The following is a 22,634-nucleotide window of genomic DNA, read 5'->3' as shown; positions in this document are numbered from 1 at the left end:
GAATACATTGAATGTTAGAAAGTCATAAATGCCAAGGAGGAAAATCAAGGAGAGAAGGGAGAGTGGGAAGTGTCAGATAGGAGAAGGTTCTAGTTGGGGGTTGGGCGGTGGCTCAAGGCACACAGACCAGGGCCTGTGTGTGAATGGTGAGGCGGTGAACCGTGTGGAAGGAATGTCCTGGCAGCAAAGGCTCGAAGCAGCACTGGCTTTAGCCAGCTCACGGGGGCGTACCAGTGACCATTAATAATTCTTGTTAAATCTTTGGTTGCTTGAAATTGGCTGTGCCACCATGGCAATATTTAACCACAGATATTGGCAAACACTGCAAGATAGGATCTTTTTTGCTGTTGTTCCCAGAGATTCAGGTTACCAGCAGCAGGGAGAGCAAAAGTCGGGCAGACCAGTGCAATGTGGTAGGAGCAGAGCTTAACAAATGGGTAGGAATGGAGAGCCAAGAAATCACGTAGGGCCTTGAGGACTGCTCTTGGAACACTGGCTTGGACTATGAACCAGGTAGGGGAGCCTTAGGAGGCTTACAAACAAAACAAAAAGCTTTAGGTTTAATTTTACATACCATAACTCATTCAAGTATGCCATTATTACTACAATTATCAGTAGTAGTAGGTAGTAATAATACACTTACAGATTTATGCAGCCTTGATGATCACTGTCCAAATTTAAAACATTTCTGTCACCTCAAAGAGACCTCTTGTGTCTATTTGCAGTCATTCCCTGTTCACATACCCAGCTTCAGGCAACTACTAATCTACTTTCTGTCTCTATGCATTGGAGGGTTTGGAGGAGAAAAGGAACGCAATTAGCTTATATTATTGCTACTATTATATCCTTTCTGGTAAAAACGTAAGGAAGTTCCTGTTCTCTTTTCCGGTAAGGTGGTGGTGACCTGAATTTTCAGAGAAGATAACCACCAGAGCTACTGGAAGCTGTGAGCATAGCTTAGCAGGGCCACTCTCATTGGCTTCTAGCATGCTGGCCAGTTGAAGCCGCCGTGTCCTCTGTTGGCTTTGGGCTCTGCTCTCTGTTTGCTGCATCTGGGGCCAAAGTTCCCAGTGGGAGACCAGGTCATCAAATTGCCTTCTCCAGTGTCCTGGAGGAACCTTAATGTTTAAGGCCCGCATTCAGCTGAAGCAGGATCGAAGGCCTTTTGCATTTCTTGGGTTCAAAAGCAAGGTAATGTAGAGAGAAATCTTTTTAAGGACAGGTGTTAGCTGCCTCTGAGGCCTTTGCTGCTTAAAGCAAGAAGGGGCATGCCTGAAATGGCCTTGGGTTAGCAGGGAGGCCGATTCTAATGATCAGCTGTCAGCGGGCAGAGGAATCCATGGGAGGGAGGTTGAAGTGGGGGGGGGGGGGATGGAAAAGGGTCTGGGACGGGGAGTCTGAGGACTCAGGGCTCACAGCCAAACAGAAGCCCGGACCTGGGCATTTCTGGGAGGTGAGACCTGTGGTCACTTCTCCTCTTGAAACCTGCCTTTCTGGTTCCATACGTGTTTTGGGATTTGTTCCAGCACTTTGAAAAATGCTGATGGTATTTTGGTCAGGATGGTGTTGAAAGTATAGGAGGGGAAGACAAACTGTGAGAGACTGTGGACTCTAAGAAACAGAGGGTTTTAGAGGGGACGGGGGTCAGGAGAGGGTTAGCCCGGTGATGGAGATTAAGGAAGGCACATATTGCACGGAGCACTGGGTGTTATATGTAAACAATGATTTTTGGAACACTACATCAAAAACTAATGACATACTGTATGGTGACTAACGTAACATAACAAAAAAAATAATTAAAATAAAACCCCTATGTTTGTGTTTGCATAGGAAAAAACCCCGACTTTATCTGTAAAACAGAGAAAATAGCATTATATCATAGAGTTGTTGTCAAGATTTAAGGAAATAACATCTGTAAAGTACCTTCCAAATGCCTGGTACACAGTAAGCCTTCTGCAGATGGCAGTTATTATTGTTTTTCTTGTTACTGCCACACATTATTATTGTTGGTGTTGGGGTCTGTTATCAAAGGAATGAGACTGAGACAAAGTGAAAGTTATGCAAAGCCTTATTCTATGCCAAGCATTAGAAGTTAGACTCACCCGCCAGGGGAACGAGACTGAGACAAAGTGCAAGTTATGTGAAGCTTTATTCTATGCCAAGCATTAGAAGTCAGACTGACCGGCTAGGGCTGCCTCCGAAGAGAGTGACCCTCTCCCCCTCTCACAGGCTGGTTTTATAGGGCATAACCGCAGACCCAGGATATGTGGCTTCTTTTGTTAAGGCATTTACTCCCGGAATCGATGCCTGGAACCAAACCAGGACAGGGGCGTTTATTCCCGGAATTAAGTCCGTGGTTGTAAACAACAATATGGCTACCTAGGCAATATGGAGTTGCTCTGGCTAAGCAGGCCCTAATAGTTAAACAGGTTTTAACATTAAATTGGCCCTAACATTGGTTACATCTTATTCAGTTTGGGCAGTTGTCATTTAAATAACATTTATTTCTCATAGTTCTAGGGACCAGGAAGTCCAAGATCGAATTGCGGCAGGCAGATTCGTGTCTGCTGAGAGCTCGCTTCTGGTTCATAGACTCCTGTCTTTTTGCTTTGACCTGCCCATTCAGTAGGAGCCAGTGAGCTCCTGAGGTCTCAGAACCTAATCACCTCCCAGAGGCCTCCACCTCCTGTTATGATCACACTGGGGGGCTAGGATTTAATAAAACAATGTGGGAGAAGCCCAAACTTTTAATCTCTGGCAGTTACAGGACCATATTCTGTTATTATTATGGCCGAGAGGAATTTGGTGGGAAGAACCTGCATCTGCTTCTCAGTGCTCTTTAAACAAAGTGCACACAACACTCTTGGGCTCCTGTTGAAGTGCAGATTCTAATTCCCCCTGCCTAGGGTGGAGTCTGAGGTTCTGCAGGTGTCCCAGGCTCCCAGATGATGCTGATGCTGCTGTTCTGTAGATCAGACTTTGAATAGCAAGACACCAAGACTGCCCTGTCCCGTATGGTAGCCAGTAGCCACCTGCGGCTGCTGAGCCCTTGGAATGTGGCTAGTCCAAACTGAGGTGTGCTTGTAAGTGTTAAATAAATGTTGCGTTATGAGGACTTAGTACAAAAAAATAAAATAAAATGGTAAAATATCTCTTTAGTAATATCTTTTTACACTGGTTACATGTTGAAATTATAGGATATAGCCAGTGTTGAGCAAGAAAAGAGGCAAAGCTAAAATGAAAATGTTTATTTGGAGGTCTCAGAATTGCAATTCAGAGAACACAGATTTGGGCAGCAACCCAAATGTGCCACCAGCCCCCACCCCCACCCCACCCCACCCCATACTCCAGGGAACAAAAGGCAAGTGTTTTGTTCTGGTTTTGTTGTTGTTTGTTTTGTTTTTTCTTTTTTTTAAGAGAGAGGAGAGGTGGGCAGAAGGAGAAAGAGAATCTTATAAAAGCCTTTACACCCAGCATGGAGCCACTGTGGGGCTAAGGTGGGGCTTGATCTCATGACCCTGAGATCATGACTCTGAAATATGACCTGAGCTGAAATCAAGAGTCAGATGATTAACTGATTGAGCCACCCAGGTGCCCCAAAGGGCAAGGGTTTTTTAAAGACAAGAGGGAATGTTGTATATATTGCTTACAAAGAATTTTGATTGATGTTGGTGGCAGAAAACCAATCTTGACTGAGTATAGTTGATTGCTAAGGCTATCACTAAACAGTCTCCTGCTGTGTAGCAAGTTGCCAGTGTTCAGGCTGAGTCCTTGGAGTATTTGTGGTTTGGTGCAGTTCAAAAGTTCGAGGTTCTACCAGTGAGGACATGAATAAGGTCCACTTCCTTCATGGCCTCCAGGCTCAACCCTTAACATATATGACTCCATTTTAAAAAAATCTTTCATACTGGCTAAATAAAATGCTATTTTAATTCATTTCACCTGTTCCTTTCCTTTTTTTTTTTTTTGAATGAAGCTTCTGGAAAATTGTATATAACATGTGTGGCTCACATTATATTTCCATAAAGCCCTAGAACTTTGTTGGCTTTGTCAGGCCAGTTCAGGATTTACCTTGGGAAAGTGGGCTTGGGAAGCCTTGAGAAGTGGGCTCTGAGTTAACTGATCTCAGACCCACAGAGATCCATAGGCCGTGAGAGGTAGAAAGGACGGATCTCAGGCTCAGAGAGAAGAAATGACCTAAATCACACTGTGGAATTAAGACTAAAGCCCACGACTGTGTTTACAAGTTGGCGTGTACTGTAGTCACCATTGGGGCTGACTGCAGATTTCTCCTCTATCTCAGTCTCCCCACAAAACCCAGAATTCAAGGTCACGTTCTCTCTCTTCTCTTTTGAAACAGGCTGCAGGCAATAGCAGGATGCTATGGCTAAGAGGATGGGTCCTCCAGGTGCTGAGAAATGCCCGGGGATTCTGTGGGCCTCATGGGCAGCAGCCACTTCTACCTGACCCTCAGAAGATTGTGGCCACCTGGGAAGCCATCAGCCTGGGGAGGCAGCCAGTGCCTGAGTACTTCAACTTTGCCCATGATGTGCTGGACATGTGGAGTCAGCTGGAAAAGGTGAAGCCCACTGTGTCCTAGTGTCCCTCTTGGGCCGCAGAGGCTGCCTTAGTTATCCCAGTGTGACTCAAGGCTACAACACAGGTGGACATTTTGACCTGGGAATTTTGCAAGTCCTAAAACAAACTGTTAGCATTTAATCCTTAGGGGGGAAAAAAAAGAATTATGACCAAGTTTCATGAGCCTTAGGTACTTAGCCCAGTGTGTCTCATATTCCTGAACACACATCACAGAGTTGAGACAGTTATGCCCTCTTTGATTCCGTTCCCATCATTCTGATCAAGTGAAAGAGAAAATTTTGTTTTGATACTCTATCGTTAATATTGCTCTCACTGTTGTGTACTGAGAGAGCACAGAGGTGAGGGCCAGGAGAGAGAGAATCTGAAGTAGGATCTACACCCAGTGCAGAGTCCACGTGGTGTTCAGTCTCACGACCCTGAGATCATGACCTGAGCCAAAATCAAGAGTTGAACACCTAACTGACTAAGCCATCTAGACATCCCTATATTTCCCTTTTAAATAAGGAAAGAGCATGCCTGAGGCTCAGAGCTTTTCACAGATCATAGCAGATACTTAGAATTGAATTAAGATTATCTTGATTTCTTTGTGTGTCTCTGAGCATATACTTCCTTTTTTTTTTTTTTTCTCTTCCTTAGGTGTCTGTTGTGTCTCTGTATTTTATAGTTACTTTTTTTTTATGTTAAGGATGCTAACCTTTTATAGTAAGAGACTATAAACTTTATCTCCATGCAATTTACTTATATTAATTTTAAGAAGAGCTTGTGTAAAGAAAAACAGTGAGGAAAATAATACTGTTCGCAGATTCAGTGAAAGTATACTGTTAGTGGATATAGTAAAGTATGAAGGTGGCTTTGCCGTTAGACATGGTCTTTGGATACATGCCCTAAGCCCTTTGGATCTCAGTTTTCTCACCTCTAAAAAGGAAGTCATACCATCTGCCTCCTGGAGTTGTTGTGAGAATAAAATGAGAAGCATATGTAGGAGATGGAACTGGGGTGCCCTGTTCCTGTCTATATAATCTGAGCTCTTTATCCATACTGGGATCATCCTTGGAGGATTTCTTCTAAAGATATATACAAATAGGGTTATATCAGCAAAAATGATAGAATAAGGACATTCTAAAATTTTGTCCTCTGTAAAAACAACAACAATAAAAATCTTGAAAATGAACCAGAATGAACCTCTTAGAACTCTGGAAACTAACCAAAGGCTGGAATATGTCAGGAGTGTTTATTAAAGAAGCACCCGTTAAAGATTTGGGTGAATCTCAGAATGCTCCGAGATATTACCTCATTATACAAAAATAACATACCCCTTGATGATAGTTTTTGGAAGAGTCTAAAACATCTGAAGAAGTTCAACTTTCGGGAAACAGGAACAACCAGAAAATATTAGCCTCTCCATTATGTATGCATTTAGGAGCTTACTGAAGTCTGCCTTTGACAGGGTTGAACTGTATGTTTTTTAGAATTGATTCCATTGAAGCAGAAATTATAAAGCTGCAAAAAAAAAAAAAAACCCCAAAACATATCCCAAATTGGTCTAGATGGTCTAGATACTCAAAGTAACCTTTATTAAAATCTCAGTAGACTTCTTTGCAGAAATAGATGATCTTGTCCAGAGCTTCATGTGGCAAGGCAAGGGGCACCAAATAACCACAACAGTCATGATAAATACAATAGGACTCGCACTTCCCTATTTCAAAATCTACTGCTAAGTGACAGTAATAAAGACTGTGAGAAAAAAAAAAAAGGTGTGGCACTGGTAAAAAGACAAGTATAGATGCATGGGATAGAATTGAGAGTCCAGAAATAAATCTATGGTCGGTTGATTTTCAACAAAAGTGCCAGTAAATTTAGGGAGGAAAGAAGCATCTTTCCAACTAGTGGTGCTGGCACATATTATATGATTCTGTTCATATGAAATATCCAGAATAGGCAAATCCATAGAAACAAAAAGTAGATTAGTGGTTGCCAAGGGCTGGCGGAGGGGGGGGTGGATATAGGGAGCTCCTGCTAATCTGTATGGTATTTCTTTTTAGGATAATGAGAATGTTTTGGAATTAGGTTATGGCAATGATTATACCACTTTGTGAATATATTAAAAACCATTGAATTGACCTTAAGGGAAAAGCTCTCATCTTTTCCCCATTAACAATGATATTTGCTGTGGGGTTTTCATAGATGGCTTTTATGATACGAAGGTATGTTCCTCCTATCCCTACACTCTGAAGAGTTTTAATCAGGAAAGGATGCTGCATTTTTTCAAATGCTTTTTCTGCATCATTTGAGAGGATCATAAGGTTCTTGTCTTTTCTTTTACTAATGTGATCTATCACACTGATTGACTTAAAATATTGAACAGCCCTTGCATCCCAGGAATAAATCCCACCTGGTCGTGATGGATAATCCTTTTAATGTACTGTTGGATTCTGTTGGCCAGGATCTTGTTGGGTATTTTAGCATCCATGTTCATCTGGGATATTGGTCTGTAATTCTCCTTTTTGATGAGGTCTTTGCCTGGTTTTGGGATCAGGGTAATGCTGGCCTTATAGAATGAGTTCTATTTTTTTTTTTTTTTTGAAACAGCTTCAGTAGAATAGGTGTGATTTCTTCTTTAAATATTTGGTAGAATTCCCCTAGGAAGTCCTCTGGCCCTGGAGTCTTGGTTTTAGGGAGATTTTTGATTACTGCTTCTTGTATCGTTGAATAACACTACATCAAAAACTAATGATATGTTGGCTAACTGAACATCATTTAAAAAATAAAGTGAAAAAAGACCCATTGTTAAGTTGAAAATATCATAATTGGAAAATGCATTTAATACACCTAACCTACTGAGTAGCTTTGCTTAGTTTCAACATGCTCAGAACACTCATGTTAGTTAGATGGCAAAACTATTGGTTAACACAAAGCCCACTTTATAATATCTTTAAAAATCTCACTGAATTTTGCACTTCAGAATAGTGAATTTTGTGGTATGAGAATTATAGCTCAAAAAAAGGGGAGGACGCAGAACAGTATGAATCATATGCTACCTTTTGCATTAAAAAGGTGTTACGGAAAACAGAATATACTTATTTGCCTAAATACTGAATGGATTTACAAGAAACTAATAATATTGGTCACATGTTGAGGCAGGTAAAGTGGGGAACAGGGTAGATGGGCGTAAGGATAGGAGTAAGACTTCTCAATGCATCTTTTCATTGTTTTGAATTTGAACCCTGTGACTAGTAATTACAAAAAAAAAAAATTAAAAAACAACAAGCAAACAAAAATTCTCAAGAAATGTTTTCTATTTCTTTTCTGCCTACACTGCTGTCTAGGCTGGGCACCGGCCCCAGATCCCTGCATTCTGGTGGGTCAATGGCAAGGGAACAGAGGTCAAGTGGAACTTTGAGGAGCTAGGGGAGCAGTCCAGGAAGGCGGCTAATGTGCTCCAGGGTATGTGCGGCCTTCAGCCTGGGGACAGGATGATGCTGGTGCTCCCGCGGCTCCCAGAGTGGTGGCTGGTCAGCGTGGCGTGCATACGGACAGGTCAGTGAGCAGAGCTGAAGCTACCAGTTGGGACGGATACCACCTGCCAGAGCTTTGCATAGTCACATGGTTTGGGAGATGGAGAAAATCAAACCCTATTTGTTTACCTCCCTTTTGCCCCACAATCACAAACTTGATTGAACACAAGGGTGAGAAGGTAATGTAACTGATGAAAGCAGGTCAGTGTGAAGCAATAGGGAGCACTGGGGACTGGAGTAAACTGGAGCTCACATGCCTCATTACGGGGGGTGGCAAGTGCTTCTCTTTCTTCTCATCTGTGAAATGAGAGTGCTGGCTTCAGTGGGGTCTTTCATCTTCCATTCTGAGATACTCAGGTGGTTTTTCAGGTGTCTGACTAAAATTTGTCCCTACTTTTTGCTTACTCTTCCCTTCTCCTTGAGAAAAGATGGACTCAGCTTCCTTCAGAATGGCTTTGGTTGAACTTACAGGAGTGCTGGAGCTCCCACCTACTATACTTACCCTCCTGCCTCCCACCCCAAGAGATCCACTCTCAACACTAGGATTTGTTGTAGCCTTTCGTATGCAGGCAGGGAAGACCATAGAGCTAGGCCATGTCTAAGGCAGTTTAATATATTGGAGATAATGGACCCCTAGGCTTACCTCCTGGATTCACTATCACAGCTCTACAGCATGTTAACCATGTGATCTTGGGCAAGTTATTCCATTTGATTAAGGCTAAGTGTCTGTCTTAGTTGTCGTTGTTGCAGTTTTAATCTGCAAAATGGGTATAATAATAGCACCTACTCTCCAGAGTTGTGAGAATTAAGTGAAATAATGCACATACAGTTCTTAGCATGTGTAATTCCTCCATAAACATATTCTGGATTTCATTATTATCATTATTGTTACCTTTTCCAGTTCAGCCATTCCACCCCTTTCTAATCTCTTCCTATTCCTGTCTCTGAGGGGGGTATCTGGTCTGGACCTCTTCATAAGGGTCTTCCCCTGCTGCCCCCCCCAAAATATCCCTTCTCTCTCTGATGCCAGGGGCTGTCATGATCCCGGGTGTCTCTCAGCTGACAGAGAAGGACCTCAAATATCGGCTGCAGGCATCCAGGGCCAAATCCATTATCACCACTGACTCCCTGGCTCCGCGGGTGGATGCCATTAACGCTGACTGTCCCTTCCTCCAGTCCAAACTACTGGTATCAGACAGCAGTCGGCCAGGCTGGATGAACTTCAGGAAACTCCTCCGGTAGGTTGGGGCTCTCTAAAGGACAACATGAAGAGGAGGCCACGGCTTTCCCCCCCATAGGAGATGGAATGCATTACTGACTACAGCGAGAGAGTAAACCAGAAAGGAGCACTCACTGTAGGGCCCAGATGGACCTGAGACCTAATCCTGGTGACCACCTTAAGATCCTTCAAAGTCACTCACTGAGCAGTACTACGATCGTCCTTAGTTTTTGTGGGCATCATTTGCTTCAGTATTGGTGATAGTGGTTGCAGAGCTATGAGCCAAAGTAAACGAGAGAACCCATATGATGCATTTAGGGCATAGTAGGTGATCAGTTAGCAATATAATAATAGCTACCATGCATTGTGTGCTCAGTGTATGCTAGGCATAGTGCTGGGTAAGCGTTTACATACATTCATTCATGTACCACAGATGTGATGAAGACCTGTTTTGTTTTAAGTGTTGTGTTTGGTGCTCAGAGCCCAATAATGAATCATACATCATCTTATTTAATCCTTGGAAAAAACCCTATGAAATGCACTTTAACCCAATTTTACAGGTGAAGAACTGATAACTGACTTATATAAGATGCGAACAGGCAATTACATCAAACAGAACCAAAAGCCCTTTGTCTTTGAGCAATGCCCTGGTGGAAGCCTACCTGGGAATTTGAGATTTTGTCCTGATCAGAGGCAGAAGCGAAAAGGGGCCCTGCCAGGGGTCTACACCATTAAATCACAAGTCCCACGGACCAACTGCCTCACATTCACCTGGGTGTTGTTCTACTTTATTTAATTTATTCATTTTTCCTTTACTAATATCAACATTTGTTTCCTATTAGTATCTTCATTTGAAAAAGGACTATATGCTGCATTCTCTTAGATGTGTCCCAATTTTTAGTATAAGACCCATAACCATGCATTATAAATAATGTATTATATTTTCCAAAATATTATATTTCCAACATATGACTTTTTAATCATATATTATTATATTTCAGTGTAATGATTAGGAGCAGAAACTGAAACAGAAAATATTTAACATGTGTAGGTAATAAAGTTAGGTACAAAAGATATATTTCGAAGTTTGCATGGACATGGTAAATACTCTTCAGATTATTCTTGACTACTCTAGAAAGTAAACTTTCTACCATGAAATTATGGAAAATTCTCTTTTTAAAATTTTATTTAGCTATTTATCTTTGGGTGCTGTTTTAAATTCAGGTTTCAAGGTCCCCCATCTGACTGACTTAACAGGACATAGCTGAGCAAAGGCCCCAGGACTCTGTGTTGTAAAAGATCTGCCCAGATGATTCTGATGAGCTGTCAGGTTGGCCTAGCTGAGTGATTCTCAGTTTCAGCTATCTTTAGAATTACCTGAGGAGCTTTAAGAAAAAAAGCAAAAAAACCCCACAGGGGTGCCTGGGTGGCTTAGTCGGTTAAGCATCCAACTCTTGATTAAGCTCAGGTCATGATCTCAGGGTTGTGGGACGGAGCCCTTTGTTGTGCTCTGTGCTGGGCATGGAGCCTGCCTAAGATTCTCTCTCTCCCTCTTCCCACCACCTCCCCAACCTTGGCCCCTCCGCTTCAAGTACACACTCTCTCAAAAACAAAAAGCAAAAAATAAAACCACCCCCACAAAAAAATTGCAATGCCTAGCCCACCATTGAAGATTCTGGTTTTTCTCTAGGGTGGGGCGTTAGCGATGGGATTTGTTTTAAAAACTAACCATGTGTTCCTATGGTGCAGCCAGGGTTGAGACCCAGTTGGAGAGAAGATTCTCCAGATCACAGAACTTTAGGAATTGCCCAGATCTCAAATCTCTGAATTGAGGAAACCCTTCAGCCCTAAACTATGGGGAATTGAGGTGGGGGTGAGGCTGTGGCCCAGTGTGAAGAAGCACAGGCATGGAAACGGGCATGTTCTTCCAGAAGGTCCTCCTGCTCTAGTGGAGGAGCACAGGCACTTCAGACAGAGTTACTGCACCATTTTTGAGCCACCATTTCCTTATTTACAAAGGCTGCTAACGATGGTTGTACTGACCCCGGAAGGTCATTGTAGGCCTCAGAGATGCAAGCTGGAGCATCCAGCACAGTGCCTCATGGTAGTAGTATCTATTAAAATGGTGGCCAGTATTGTTATAAATATTATTATTATTACGACTCTTTTTACTACTTGTAATGCTACCGAGGATTTTTATATCTTACAGCGAGGCATCCACAGAGCACAACTGTGTGAGGACCAAGAGTCAAGACCCTCTGGCCATCTACTTCACAAGTGGCACCACCGGAGCGCCCAAGATGGTTGAGCACTCCCAGGCCAGCTACGGACTGGGTTTTGTGGCCAGTGGAAGGTACCAAGGGACAGTTCATCTGCTGGGTCCAAGGAACAGAAAGTAGGGAGTGAGCTGGAGGAATGTGAGTAAGGGACGTAGTGGTAAGACTGAGGTCAGAGAGCTAACAAAGTGGCAAATCCAGTAGTATCTGAAGGCTTTGGGCTTTACTTTGAGCGAGGTGAGAAGCCATGGGAGGTTTTTTGGTTTTATTTTTGTTTTTAATTGTGGTAAGAGATGCTTCACCTAAAATTTACCATTTTAACCATTTTCATTTGTAAACTTCAGTGTAATTAAGGACATTCACATTGTTTTGCAATCATCTCCACCATCCATCTCTAGAACTTTTTTCCATTTCGCAAATCTGAATCCATGTGTATTACATAATACACATTACACAATAGTTTGGCATTCCCTCTCGCGTCTGCCCTGACATTCATCATTCTGCTTACCGTCTCTGAATTTGATTACTCTGGGAGCTGCCTGTGGGTGGAATTATACATATTTTTCCTTTTATGTCTGACTTATATCACTTAGTGTAATGTTCTCAAGTTTCATTCATTTTGTAGCATGTGTCAGAATTTCCTTTCTTATTAAGGCTCAACAGTAGTCCCATATATGTGACATTCCAATGCAGTTTATCTAGTCACTCATGGATGGACAGTTGGGAGGCTTCCCATCTTTTTGGCTGTTCTGACTAGTGCTGCTATTAACTTGGGGATATAAGCATCTATTCAAAACTCTGCTTTTAATTCTTTTGGCTATATTCCCAGAAGTGGAATTGCTGGATTGTATGGTGATTCTATGTTTAATTTTCTGAAGTACAGTGGAGTTTTGGAGCAGTGACTTGATCTGATTTTTTTTTTAAGGTTATCTCATGAGTTTGTGTTGAGAATCAACTGTAGGGGGCAAGAGATGAAGTAGAGACTGACTTCAGAGGCCAGTGCATTAAGAGGGAATGGTGGAGGCTTCCCCAGGGGGAGTGAGAGGAGCTACGATTCTGAATGTATTTTGAATGTAGGCCTGGAAAGATCTGTTGATGGGTTTGACATAAAGCAAGAGAGAAAGTGAAGAGTCAGGGATGATGCCAAGATTTATGGCCCAAGCAACCAGAAGCATTAACTGATAGCGGGGAGGCTGGGATCAACTGTCTGGTGGAACACAAGGACTCCGTGTTTGGCACTGTAAGTTTGAGACGCATGGTGGACATCTCCATACCCTGAGTTGAGAATGGAGATATCGGGGAGGCAGTTGGAGATTCATGTGTAGAGTTAGTGGGAAAGATTCGTGGTGGAATTATCAGTAAAGTAGTACTTAATGCCATGAGATTGGATGAGATCGGTGAAAAGTAATGGACACTAGGAAGAGAAGAGGCCTCAGCACTGAATGCCTTAGGCCTTTCCACAACAAAGGGAGAAGCAAGGAAAACTCAGAGGAGAAGACCAAGAAGAGCATCTAGGTAGGTTGAGGACCGGAGACCATATGTCCCCAAATCCAAGTGCAGAACATGATCACTTTTCTATGCTCGCAGGTACTGCTTCCCCTTCCTGGGATGTGGTTCCTTCTCTGCCTCCCCAGTGTAGCTCCTGTGCATCATTACATCTCGCTTAGACCCCACCTCCTCTGGGGAAGCATTTCTCAGATTCCATCTCCATTCTTTCTCTGGATTTGGTGCCCATTCTCTGTAATTGCATAAAGCTATTGGTTTAACCCTATGAAAGCTTGTTCTCCAGGGGCCTCCTTGATGTTTATACTTACCAACCTACAAGCCCCCCAAAGCAAGACTAATCATTCTTTCCTACACTCTAATGCCAAGTCCAGAAGAAGTATTGGATGAAGAAAGTGCCCTCATCACATTGTATGGAGATTATGTGTCCCCTTATAGACCACTCCCACTAGACTGTGAACTTTTGAAGGCATGGAATCTGTTTTTTTTAATTCTATATCCTTCCCTTAGGGCATAAAAAGCAAGAATATGCTCAATAAATGCTTGTTGAGACAAAGACTGACTATGGTTCTTGTACAGATTTGATAACTGTCATACCCACAAGTGAGTACTCGCTGTGGGAGAGGTTCCAAAGAAGGTGAAATGTAATCCTTTTTAAAGGTCGAAGCATTGCTGAGGGTTCTGACGTTCTTTAATTTTTGGCAGGCGGTGGGTGGACTTGACCAAATCAGACATCTTCTGGAACACGTCTGACACTGGCTGGGTTAAGGCAGCTTGGACCCTCTTCTCTGCCTGGCCTAATGGATCTTGCATTTTTGTGCATGAGCTGCCCCGAGTTGATGCCAAGATTATTCTGAATGTAAGAAACAAAAACACGGCTTGTGTGTTGGATGTAAATGAGATGAGTGGAATTTAGGTTTTGAATTTGCAGGAGAAAAGGCATGAATAAGTGACCATAAGTCTTCTTTGGTATGGATAGCAAACAAAATGTCTCCCAGGACCTTCTATAATCTGACTCCTGCCCACCTTTCTACCTTCAATTATTGCCTATCCTCTAACTAGATCCTTAGACATAAGACAATTTCATATATCTGCATATTCTGTTTTTTCCTGCATTGGGTTCTTCTCCGTCTACCACTTTCTTCCCTATGCTCCTGTTAAAACCCTAGTTATTTTTCAAAACTGCGGTGAAAATAATAATCAGAGTGTGTTCTTAACACGTTGATTATCTTTGCCACAGTCAAGCTCACCATCATCATTATTCACTGAGGGCTTGGATCAGCCAGTATATGCCTTGTTCCCTCTATTGCCCCCAGGCCTTACATGGTATATTAGTTATCTATGGTAGTCAATTACCCCAAAACCTAGTGGCTTAAAACAAATATTTATTATCTCAGTTTCTGGTGGTCAGGAGTCTGGGAGCAGCCTAATAGCTAGTTCTGAATCAGGGCCTCTCATGAGGTTGTGGTCAAGATGTCAGCTAGGTATATCCGTGTTCCGAGCGACATTATTACTAATAGCCCAAAGGTGGAAGCAACCCAAGTCCCGTTGGCTGATAAATGGATAAACAAAATGTACCACATACATACAATGGAATATTATTCAGCCTTTAAAAAGAAGGAATACGTATGCTATATCATGGATGAATCTTGAAGACATTATGTTAAGTGACCTAAGCCAGCCACTAAAGGACAGATATAGTATGGTTCACTTATATGATGTATTTAGAGTAGTTAAAATCCAGTTTCCCTGCTCCATCTCCATGAAGTTCCACCCCAGTACCTCTGAGATCTTCTGTCCTTTGTTTTTGCTTAGACTCTCTCCAGGTACCCGATCACCACCCTCTGCTGTGTTCCCACCATCTTCCGGCTGCTGGTACAGGAGGATCTCACCAGGTACAGCCAGCCCATCCGTCTGGTGCTTTGGGGACCTAAATATGTGAATATACAGCAGTATATGCCCACATGCACCCCCACCCTCTCATACCGACTCTGTTTCTCTCACTCTGTCCCTGTCTCATCTCCCTCTCTCTCTCTTTCTCTATATATGTCCACACACACATGCATATACACATACGTCTGTGATTCTTTCTCTCCATATAGAATACATATCTGGAATATTATATATATCTGTGGTCCTCTATCTCACACACACACACACACACACACATACACACACATGCTGAAGCATACACATCTATATCCTTTGCACATGCCCCATAAAAATCCTCTGTACCACCACTCCCTACCCAAGAATTTGTATCCAGATGGAATTGGATAGATTTAAGATAGTCTGGAATTTTAGCACTTGAGGTGGGCTGTCTCTCCATCATACATGCACAGGCCATTCTCTCAGCAATATGTCTGCTACTTGTGTGAGGATGGAGAAATTGTTGGGTAATTGTTAGCCACCTGTGGAATGGGATTTGTGGCCAGGGCCTGAGGTCTGGTGGGACCAGCAAGCCCACCACAATAGATGTTCCATCCCTCAGCCCCATATGAACTCCATCCAGCCACTCTCTGAGTGAATGTCATTGGGTATCCCACAGAAGGCAACCAGACACTATGTGCATGTGGCTCCCATCCTGGGTGCGTCCAAAGCAACATCTGATAGCAGGACAAGTCTAGTTGCTGAGGTGTGTGGAAAGAGACCTATGCCTCTTCAGTAACTCACTGACTGATCTATGTCTGCCTCTTCTGTTCTCTTTGCTCATCGCATGTATCTGTCCTTGAAGAACCTAAGGGGGAGTTTTTACATGATTCCCCTGTTGAATTCTTTGTTTTAAGAATTTATCCCATTCATTGATCTCTTGTGTACACTTCAAGATCATTATTTTAACTGTAAGCAAACTCGGAATGATTTAAGAACAATTTTGTTGAAAGCTACTAGATAGTATTAATTAATAGTCAAACCAAGTTTATCCAAAGCGGAAAAATTGTTGAAATATATTTGCAACCACTCATTTTTTACATTTTGGATAATCTGTTGAATGGAGGGGTGGTTTTATAACGTATTTAATATCTGTAGGAATTTGGGGCCCATTTGTTAGAATTGTCAGATTCTTAGGGGGCTCCTTTCTGCCCTACAAATTTGCAACTGATTCATTCCTACCGGACTACTTTCTACCTTTTAAATTTGTAACGATTTATCTTTTCTTTTTAAAAAGATCTTATTTATGTATTTGAGAGAGAGAGAGAACACAAACCAGAAGGGGAGGGGCAGAGAGAGTGGGAGAAGCACACTCTCTGTGGAGCAGAGAGCCCGATGTGGGGTTCAGTTCTAGGACCCTGAGATCATAACCCAAGCTGAAGGCAGACACTTAACCAACTGAGCCACCCAGGTGCCCCATGTAATCGGTTTATCTTTTTTAACTAGGTGGTTGTTCTAACCAATTTATCATCATTTTGTTTTTGTTTTTGTTTTGTTTTGTTTTTTTCATTTTGTTTTTAACTGATTTTGGCCAGTTCACGTTGAATTTGCTATGTTATACTAAAACCTACAATACAAGGTTCTGATTTTATTCCAAAATCAGATAAGATTGATTTTTTAAAAAATTTACCTGCCCATGAGGAATATGCCTACAAAGCCAGAGGATGGGGCACTTGGAATAGGTGATAAGAGCCTGGACTTTATCCTCCAGTGGCTTTAGATGTCTAGACCTGAGCAGTAATACTGGGGGTACAGTGTTGGGTGCAGGGATCCTGACACAGGCGGTCTTGTTTTCCACTTGAGAAAGGTACCAGTTTCAGAGCCTGAGGCACTGTTTGACTGGAGGAGAGGCACTGAATCCTGACGTGAGAGAGAAGTGGAAGAGCCATGTGGGCCTGGAACTGCACGAAGGCTATGGCCAGTCTGAAACAGTGAGTGCTAGTGGAGCCTGGGTCCCTGCCACAGGTCACCTCTACCCAAGCCCTCAGCCACCATCTCCATATGGTGGAGATGACCAGCTCTCAGAGCCTCTGCCTTCCCAGCTGCCACACCTGTCAGGGACTGCCCTGTCCCCTGGGAGAAGCTGATAACAAAATCCCATCAGTTTTTTTTTTTTTCCCTTTTGGCTGATAAAATGATTTCACAAGGACACCATAGCCAAAAAAACCTACTCTCGTGGCCTCGGGTACCATTTGTCTCCACCAGGACAGCCTCTCTCTGTCTCTGGTCAGACCCAAAGATCTTACCCAGTATTGCCCATAGCCATCTGGGCAGCAGAGAGTTGAAGGGTCAACTGAGTCTTTTGATTTAGTGACACATTTGGTTCTTTATGTGTCAGTGTCCAGTATAACATTCAATAAATGTTTGTTGACTATGGAAAGAAGAGAAGGGAGGAAGAAGGAAGGGAGAGAAAGAGTGAGTAGGAGAGGGAAGGAGAGGCAGGAGGGAGAGCGAGAGAAAAGCTGGGCACCAGGAAGGAGGAAGCTACAGGGATACATCTCCACCTTTCTGGAACTGCTTTCTCTCCAGGTTTTAATCTGTGCCAATCCAAAAGGCATGAAAATCAAGTCTGGATCCATGGGGAAAGCATCCCCACCTTACGATGTGCAGGTAGGCAGCCTTGCCCAACTGTTGGTGAGGCTTGGTTCAAAGAGGAGAGCAAAATGCATGTCCTGGTTAGCGACAGCAGGCTCAGCTGCTGGGGTGGTCTGGCTGCACAGATATCCAGACACGGCCCTCTGATCTCTCTGCCAGATCGTGGATGATGAGGGCAACATCCTGCCTCCAGGACAAGAGGGGAATCTTGCTGTCCGAGTCAGGCCCACCCGCCCCTTCTGTTTCTTCAGTTGCTATTTGGTAAGTGGCAGGGAATGCCATTTTCACAGTGATTTCTGTGTGCTGAGCATTGTGTTCTGAGATTTATAAACACTTGTTTAACCCTTACAATAACTGCATGAGGTAGGTTGGCACTATTATTGATGAGGAAATGAGAAGATTGACTTATCCAATGTCAAGCAACTAGTGTGTCCAGGACATGGATTTAAGCACAGATATGTCTGAGAGTGCAAATTTATAACACAGGGGACACCCCATCATTTCAATGGTGACAATTTTTTAAAAAAGATTTTATTTCTTTATTTGTGAGAGAGGGAGAGGGAGCACAAGAAAGCACAAGCAGCGGGGAGTAGCAGGCAGAGGGGGAAGCAGACTCCCCACTGAGCAAGAAGCACGATGTAGGGCTGGGTCTCAGGATCCCGAGATCATGACTTGAACTGAAGGCAGTCACTTAACCACCTGAGCCACCCAGGTGCCCCTAACGATGAGAAAATTGAAGCTCAGAGAAGAGAAGGGACTTCACAAAAGTCAAACTGCAATTTGTATCAGAGCCTAGTTTCAGAATTCTTTTTATCTTAAGTCTTATGTGGAGAGGAGTCAGCTGGCAGAGCTTATTATGTCCAAGGACTCTAGTCTGAATTTCTATGATAATCCAGGAATGACCTCTCCCTCATGCCTGCTTCAGTGAGTGTTTATTATGGGCTTTGTTTTTGCCACACTCTCTCTGTAAATCTCTACTGACATGGTTTCAGCTTTGGTTGCACACTAGAAACACCTTGGAAGCTTCAAAGCACGACTGATACTCGGGCCCCACTGAGATCAAAGATGAGATCAGACTTTCCTATGATGTGGATTATGTGGAGCCGAAGTCAAGAACCATGGCTTTATTAGGGATTCCACCTGGTGTGTATATGATGCCATCGCTCAGCTACAGCACTGGAAGACACAGTGAAAATCAGTCCATTCGTTTTTAGAATGAATTTTTGTGGCTTTTCTATAACTACAAGAGAGATAGTCTTTCATCATATTTCATTTAAAGTCACAGAAACTTACCAGCCAGAATAAAATAAAGACAAAACAAAACAAAAAACCTGGGTGGCTCAGTTGGTTAAGTGACTGCCTTCAGCTCAGGTCATGATCCCAGAGTCCTGAGATCGAGTCCTGCATTGAGTCCTGCTCCATGGGGAGTCTGCTTCTCCCTCTGACCTTCTCCCCTCTCATGCTCTCTCTCTCAAATAAATAAATAAAATCTTTAAAAGACAAAACAAAACAAAATACCCAAACAGTAATGCAATAATACATTAAGCAGAGGTAATTTTAAAATTTTAATCTATTTCCTTATAATCATTTTTGTAAGCAATAGCAAATCCTTGACTTTTCTTAATAATTTATTCATTCATTATTTATTGAGTGACTTCTTCATGCCACTAAGTCTACAGCAATGGGTAAGAACGACAAGCGTATAGGTCAGTGACTTTTGACACCTATATACACTTGTGTGACCACCACTGCTATCAAGATATAGAACCTTCTTGTCACCCCAGCAAGTTCCCTTGGGCTCTCTAACAGTCAATACCCAAGCCATCAGCTTTTGCTAAATTATTTGTTGTTGCTAATAGAATACTTTTGCCTTTTTAAAAAATAACTTTATGTAAATAGGATTATAAGTATTCATTTTTGTGTGTCTCGTTACTTTTTTTTAAAGATTTTATTTATTTATTTGACAGAGAGAGATCACAAGTAGGCAGAGAGGCAGGCAGAGAGGGAGGAGGAAGCAGGCTCCCTGCTGAGCAGAGAGCCGGATGCGGGGCTCGATCCCAGGACCCTGGGATCATGACCTGAGCCGAAGGCAGAGGCTTAACCCACTGAGCCACCCAGGCGCCCCTCGTTACTTTTTTAATAAGACATTTATCTATTTGACAGAGAGAGAGAAAGCACACAAGTAGGGATAGAGGCAGAGGCAGAGGGAGAGGGAGAAGCAAACTCCCCGCTGAGCAGAAAGCCTGACATAGGGCTTGATCCCAGGATCCTAAGATCAGGCCTAAGCCAAAGGCAGATGCTTATCTGACTGATCCACCCAGGCACCCCCTGGTTCTTTCTTTTAAATTCACTTTTTATTTTATTTTTTAACTTAAATTTTACTTAGTTAACATACAGTGCAGTATTGGTTTCCAGAGTAGAATTCAGTGATTCACCACTTACATACAGCACCCATTTCCTTATCACAACAGAAGCCCTCCTTAACGCCCATCATCCCTCTAGCCTATCCCCCCTCTGCCTCTATCAACCCTAAGTTTATTCCCTATTGTTAAGAGTCATTTTAATGGCTTGTTTCCCTCTCCTTTTATTCTTTTCCCCCTTCCCTTATATTCATCTGTTACCGGTCTTAAATTCTACATATGAGTGAGATCATACATACTGCATGTCTTTTTCTTACTGACTTATTTCACTTAGCATAATACATTCTAGCTCCCTCCATATCATTGCAAATGGCAAGATTTCATTTTTTTGATGGCTGATAATATTCCATTATAAATACATACCATATATTCATGTATATCTAAATACATGGATATGGCATACACACACACACACACACACACACACTCTACATCTTGTTTATCCATTCATCAGTTAGTGGACACTTGGGCTCTTTCCATAGTTTGGCTATTGTTGATAATTCTGCTATAAACATCAGGATGCATGTAACCCTTGAATCTGTATTTTTGTATCCTTTGGGTAAATACCTAGTAGCTCAATTATTGGGTCATAGGATAGTTCTATTTTTAACTTTTTGAGGCACCTCCATACTGTTCTCCAGAGTGGCCTCACCAACTTTCATTCTCACTAGTGGTGTAAGAGTTTCCCTTTCTCCACATCCTGACCAACACCTGGTGTGTCCTGTGTTATTAATTTTAGCCATTCTGACAGGTGTGTGTTATCTCATTGTGGTTTTGATTTGTATGTCCCTGATAATAGTGATGTTGAGCATCTTTTCATGTTTCTATTAGCTATCTGTCTTCTTTGGAAAAGTATCTATTCATGTCTTCTGCGCATTTCTTAACTGGATTATTTGTTTTTTGCGTGTTGAGTTTGGTAAGTTCTTTACAGATTTTGGATACTAATGCTTTATCACATATGTCATTTGCCAATATCTTCTCCCATCCTGTAGGCTGCCTTTTAGTTTTGTTGATAGTTTCCTTCACTGTGCAGAAGCTTTTTATCCTGATGAAGTCCAAGTAGTTCATTTTTGCTTTTGTTTCCCTTCTTGGCATTGTGTCTAGTAAGAAATCACTACAGTTGAGTCCAAGAGGTTTCTGCCTGTGTTCACCTCTAGGATTTTGATGGTTTCCTGTCTGGCATTGAGGTCTTCCATCCATCTTGAATTTACTTTTGTGTATGGTGTAAGAAAATGGTCCAATTTCATTCTTCTGCTTATTGCTGTCCAGTTTTCCCAATGCCATTTGTTGAAGAGACTGTCTTTTTTCCATTAGAAATCCTTTCCTGCTCTATCAAAGATTAGTTGACCATATAGTTTTCAGTCCATTCCTGGGTTCCCTGTTCCATTTGTGTCTGTTTTTGTACCACTACTGTATTGTCTTGAGGACTAGAGCTTTCTAATATAGCTTGAAATCTGAAATTGTAACACCTCATTTTGTTTTTCTTTTTCAAGATTGCTTTGGCTATTTAAGGTGTTTTGTGGTTCCATACAAATTTTAGAATTGTTTGTTCTAGATCTGTGGCAAATTCTGTTGGTATTTTGATAGGGAATGCATTAAGTGTGTAGATTGCCTTGGGTAGTATAGACATTTTAACAGTGTTCTTCTAATTCATGAGCATGTAATGTTTTTCCATTTCTTTGTGTCCTCTTCAGTTTCTTTCATAAGTGTTCTATAGTTTGCAGACTCTTTAGTTAGGTTTATTCCTGGGTATCATACTGGTTTTGGTACAATTGCAAATGGGATTGATTCCTTGATTTATTTTTCTGCTGCTTTGTTATTGGTATATAGAAATGCAACAGGTTTCTGGACATTGATTTTACATCTTGCAACTTTGCTGAATTTGTGTGCAAATTCTAGCAATTTTTTGGTGGAGTTTTTCAGGTTTTCTGCATAGAGTATTATGTCATCTGCAGACAGAGAAAGTTTTATTTCTTCCTTGTCAGTTTGGATGCTTTTCATTTCTTTTTGTTGTCTGATTGCTGAGGCTAAGATGTTCAGTACTATGTTGACTAGTAATGGTGAGAGTGGACATCCTTGTCTTGTTCCTGGCCACATGGGAAAGTTGTCAGTTTTTCTCCCATTGAAGATGATACTAGCTGTGGATCTTCCCATATATGGCCTTCATGATGTTGACGTATGTTCCATCTATCCCTAGTTTGTTAAGGGTTTTTATCAGGAAAGGATATTTGGATAAGATGCTTTTTCTGCATCTACTGATGATCATATTGTTCTTACTTTTTCTTTTATTAATGTGGTCTATCATGTTGATTGATTTGCACAAACTGAACTATTCCTGAAGCCCAGGGATAAATCCTACTTGATCATGATGAATAATTATTTTAATGTACTATTGAATTTGATTTGCTAGTATTTTATTGAGAATTTTTGCATTTATGTTCTTCAGGGATACTGGTCGGTAATTCTCCTTTTTTGTGGGGGTCTTTGTCTGGTTGAGCCACCCAAGTACCTCTCTTCTGCTGGCTTTAGGCTTTATTTGCTATTCCTTTTCTAGCTTCTTTAGGTGTAAGGTTAGGTT

At 42.1% G+C, this 22,634-nt stretch overlaps 1 protein-coding gene across 2 annotated transcripts in view; it reads left to right on the top strand.

Annotated features, from left to right (window-relative positions):
- The first annotated feature begins 370 nt into the window (after positions 1-370).
- Positions 371-22,634, top strand: part of ACSM5 (acyl-CoA synthetase medium chain family member 5) — a 29,725-nt gene continuing 7,461 nt past the window's right edge. Inside the window, exons 1-10 of one of the 2 annotated variants that reach the window (XM_059415201.1) lie at positions 371-513; positions 4,361-4,579; positions 7,926-8,136; positions 9,145-9,352; positions 11,543-11,686; positions 13,818-13,971; positions 14,928-15,007; positions 16,849-16,972; positions 17,571-17,651; positions 17,796-17,897. In XM_059415201.1, coding sequence (XP_059271184.1) covers positions 505-513; positions 4,361-4,579; positions 7,926-8,136; positions 9,145-9,352; positions 11,543-11,686; positions 13,818-13,971; positions 14,928-15,007; positions 16,849-16,972; positions 17,571-17,651; positions 17,796-17,897 — 1,332 coding nt within the window. In that variant the 5' untranslated portion in view covers positions 371-504. Of the gene's footprint in view, positions 514-1,007; positions 1,192-4,360; positions 4,580-7,925; positions 8,137-9,144; positions 9,353-11,542; positions 11,687-13,817; positions 13,972-14,927; positions 15,008-16,848; positions 16,973-17,570; positions 17,652-17,795; positions 17,898-22,634 lie in introns of those variants that run through there. The other variant, XM_059415200.1, reaches the window with a different exon arrangement.

The sequence above is a fragment of the Mustela nigripes genome, chromosome 11 (assembly GCF_022355385.1).
Source record: "Mustela nigripes isolate SB6536 chromosome 11, MUSNIG.SB6536, whole genome shotgun sequence".
Classification (NCBI taxonomy): domain Eukaryota; kingdom Metazoa; phylum Chordata; class Mammalia; order Carnivora; family Mustelidae; genus Mustela; species Mustela nigripes.
The sequence above is the reverse complement of the archived record's forward strand: the minus strand, read 5'-3'. Positions and strand labels throughout refer to the sequence as shown.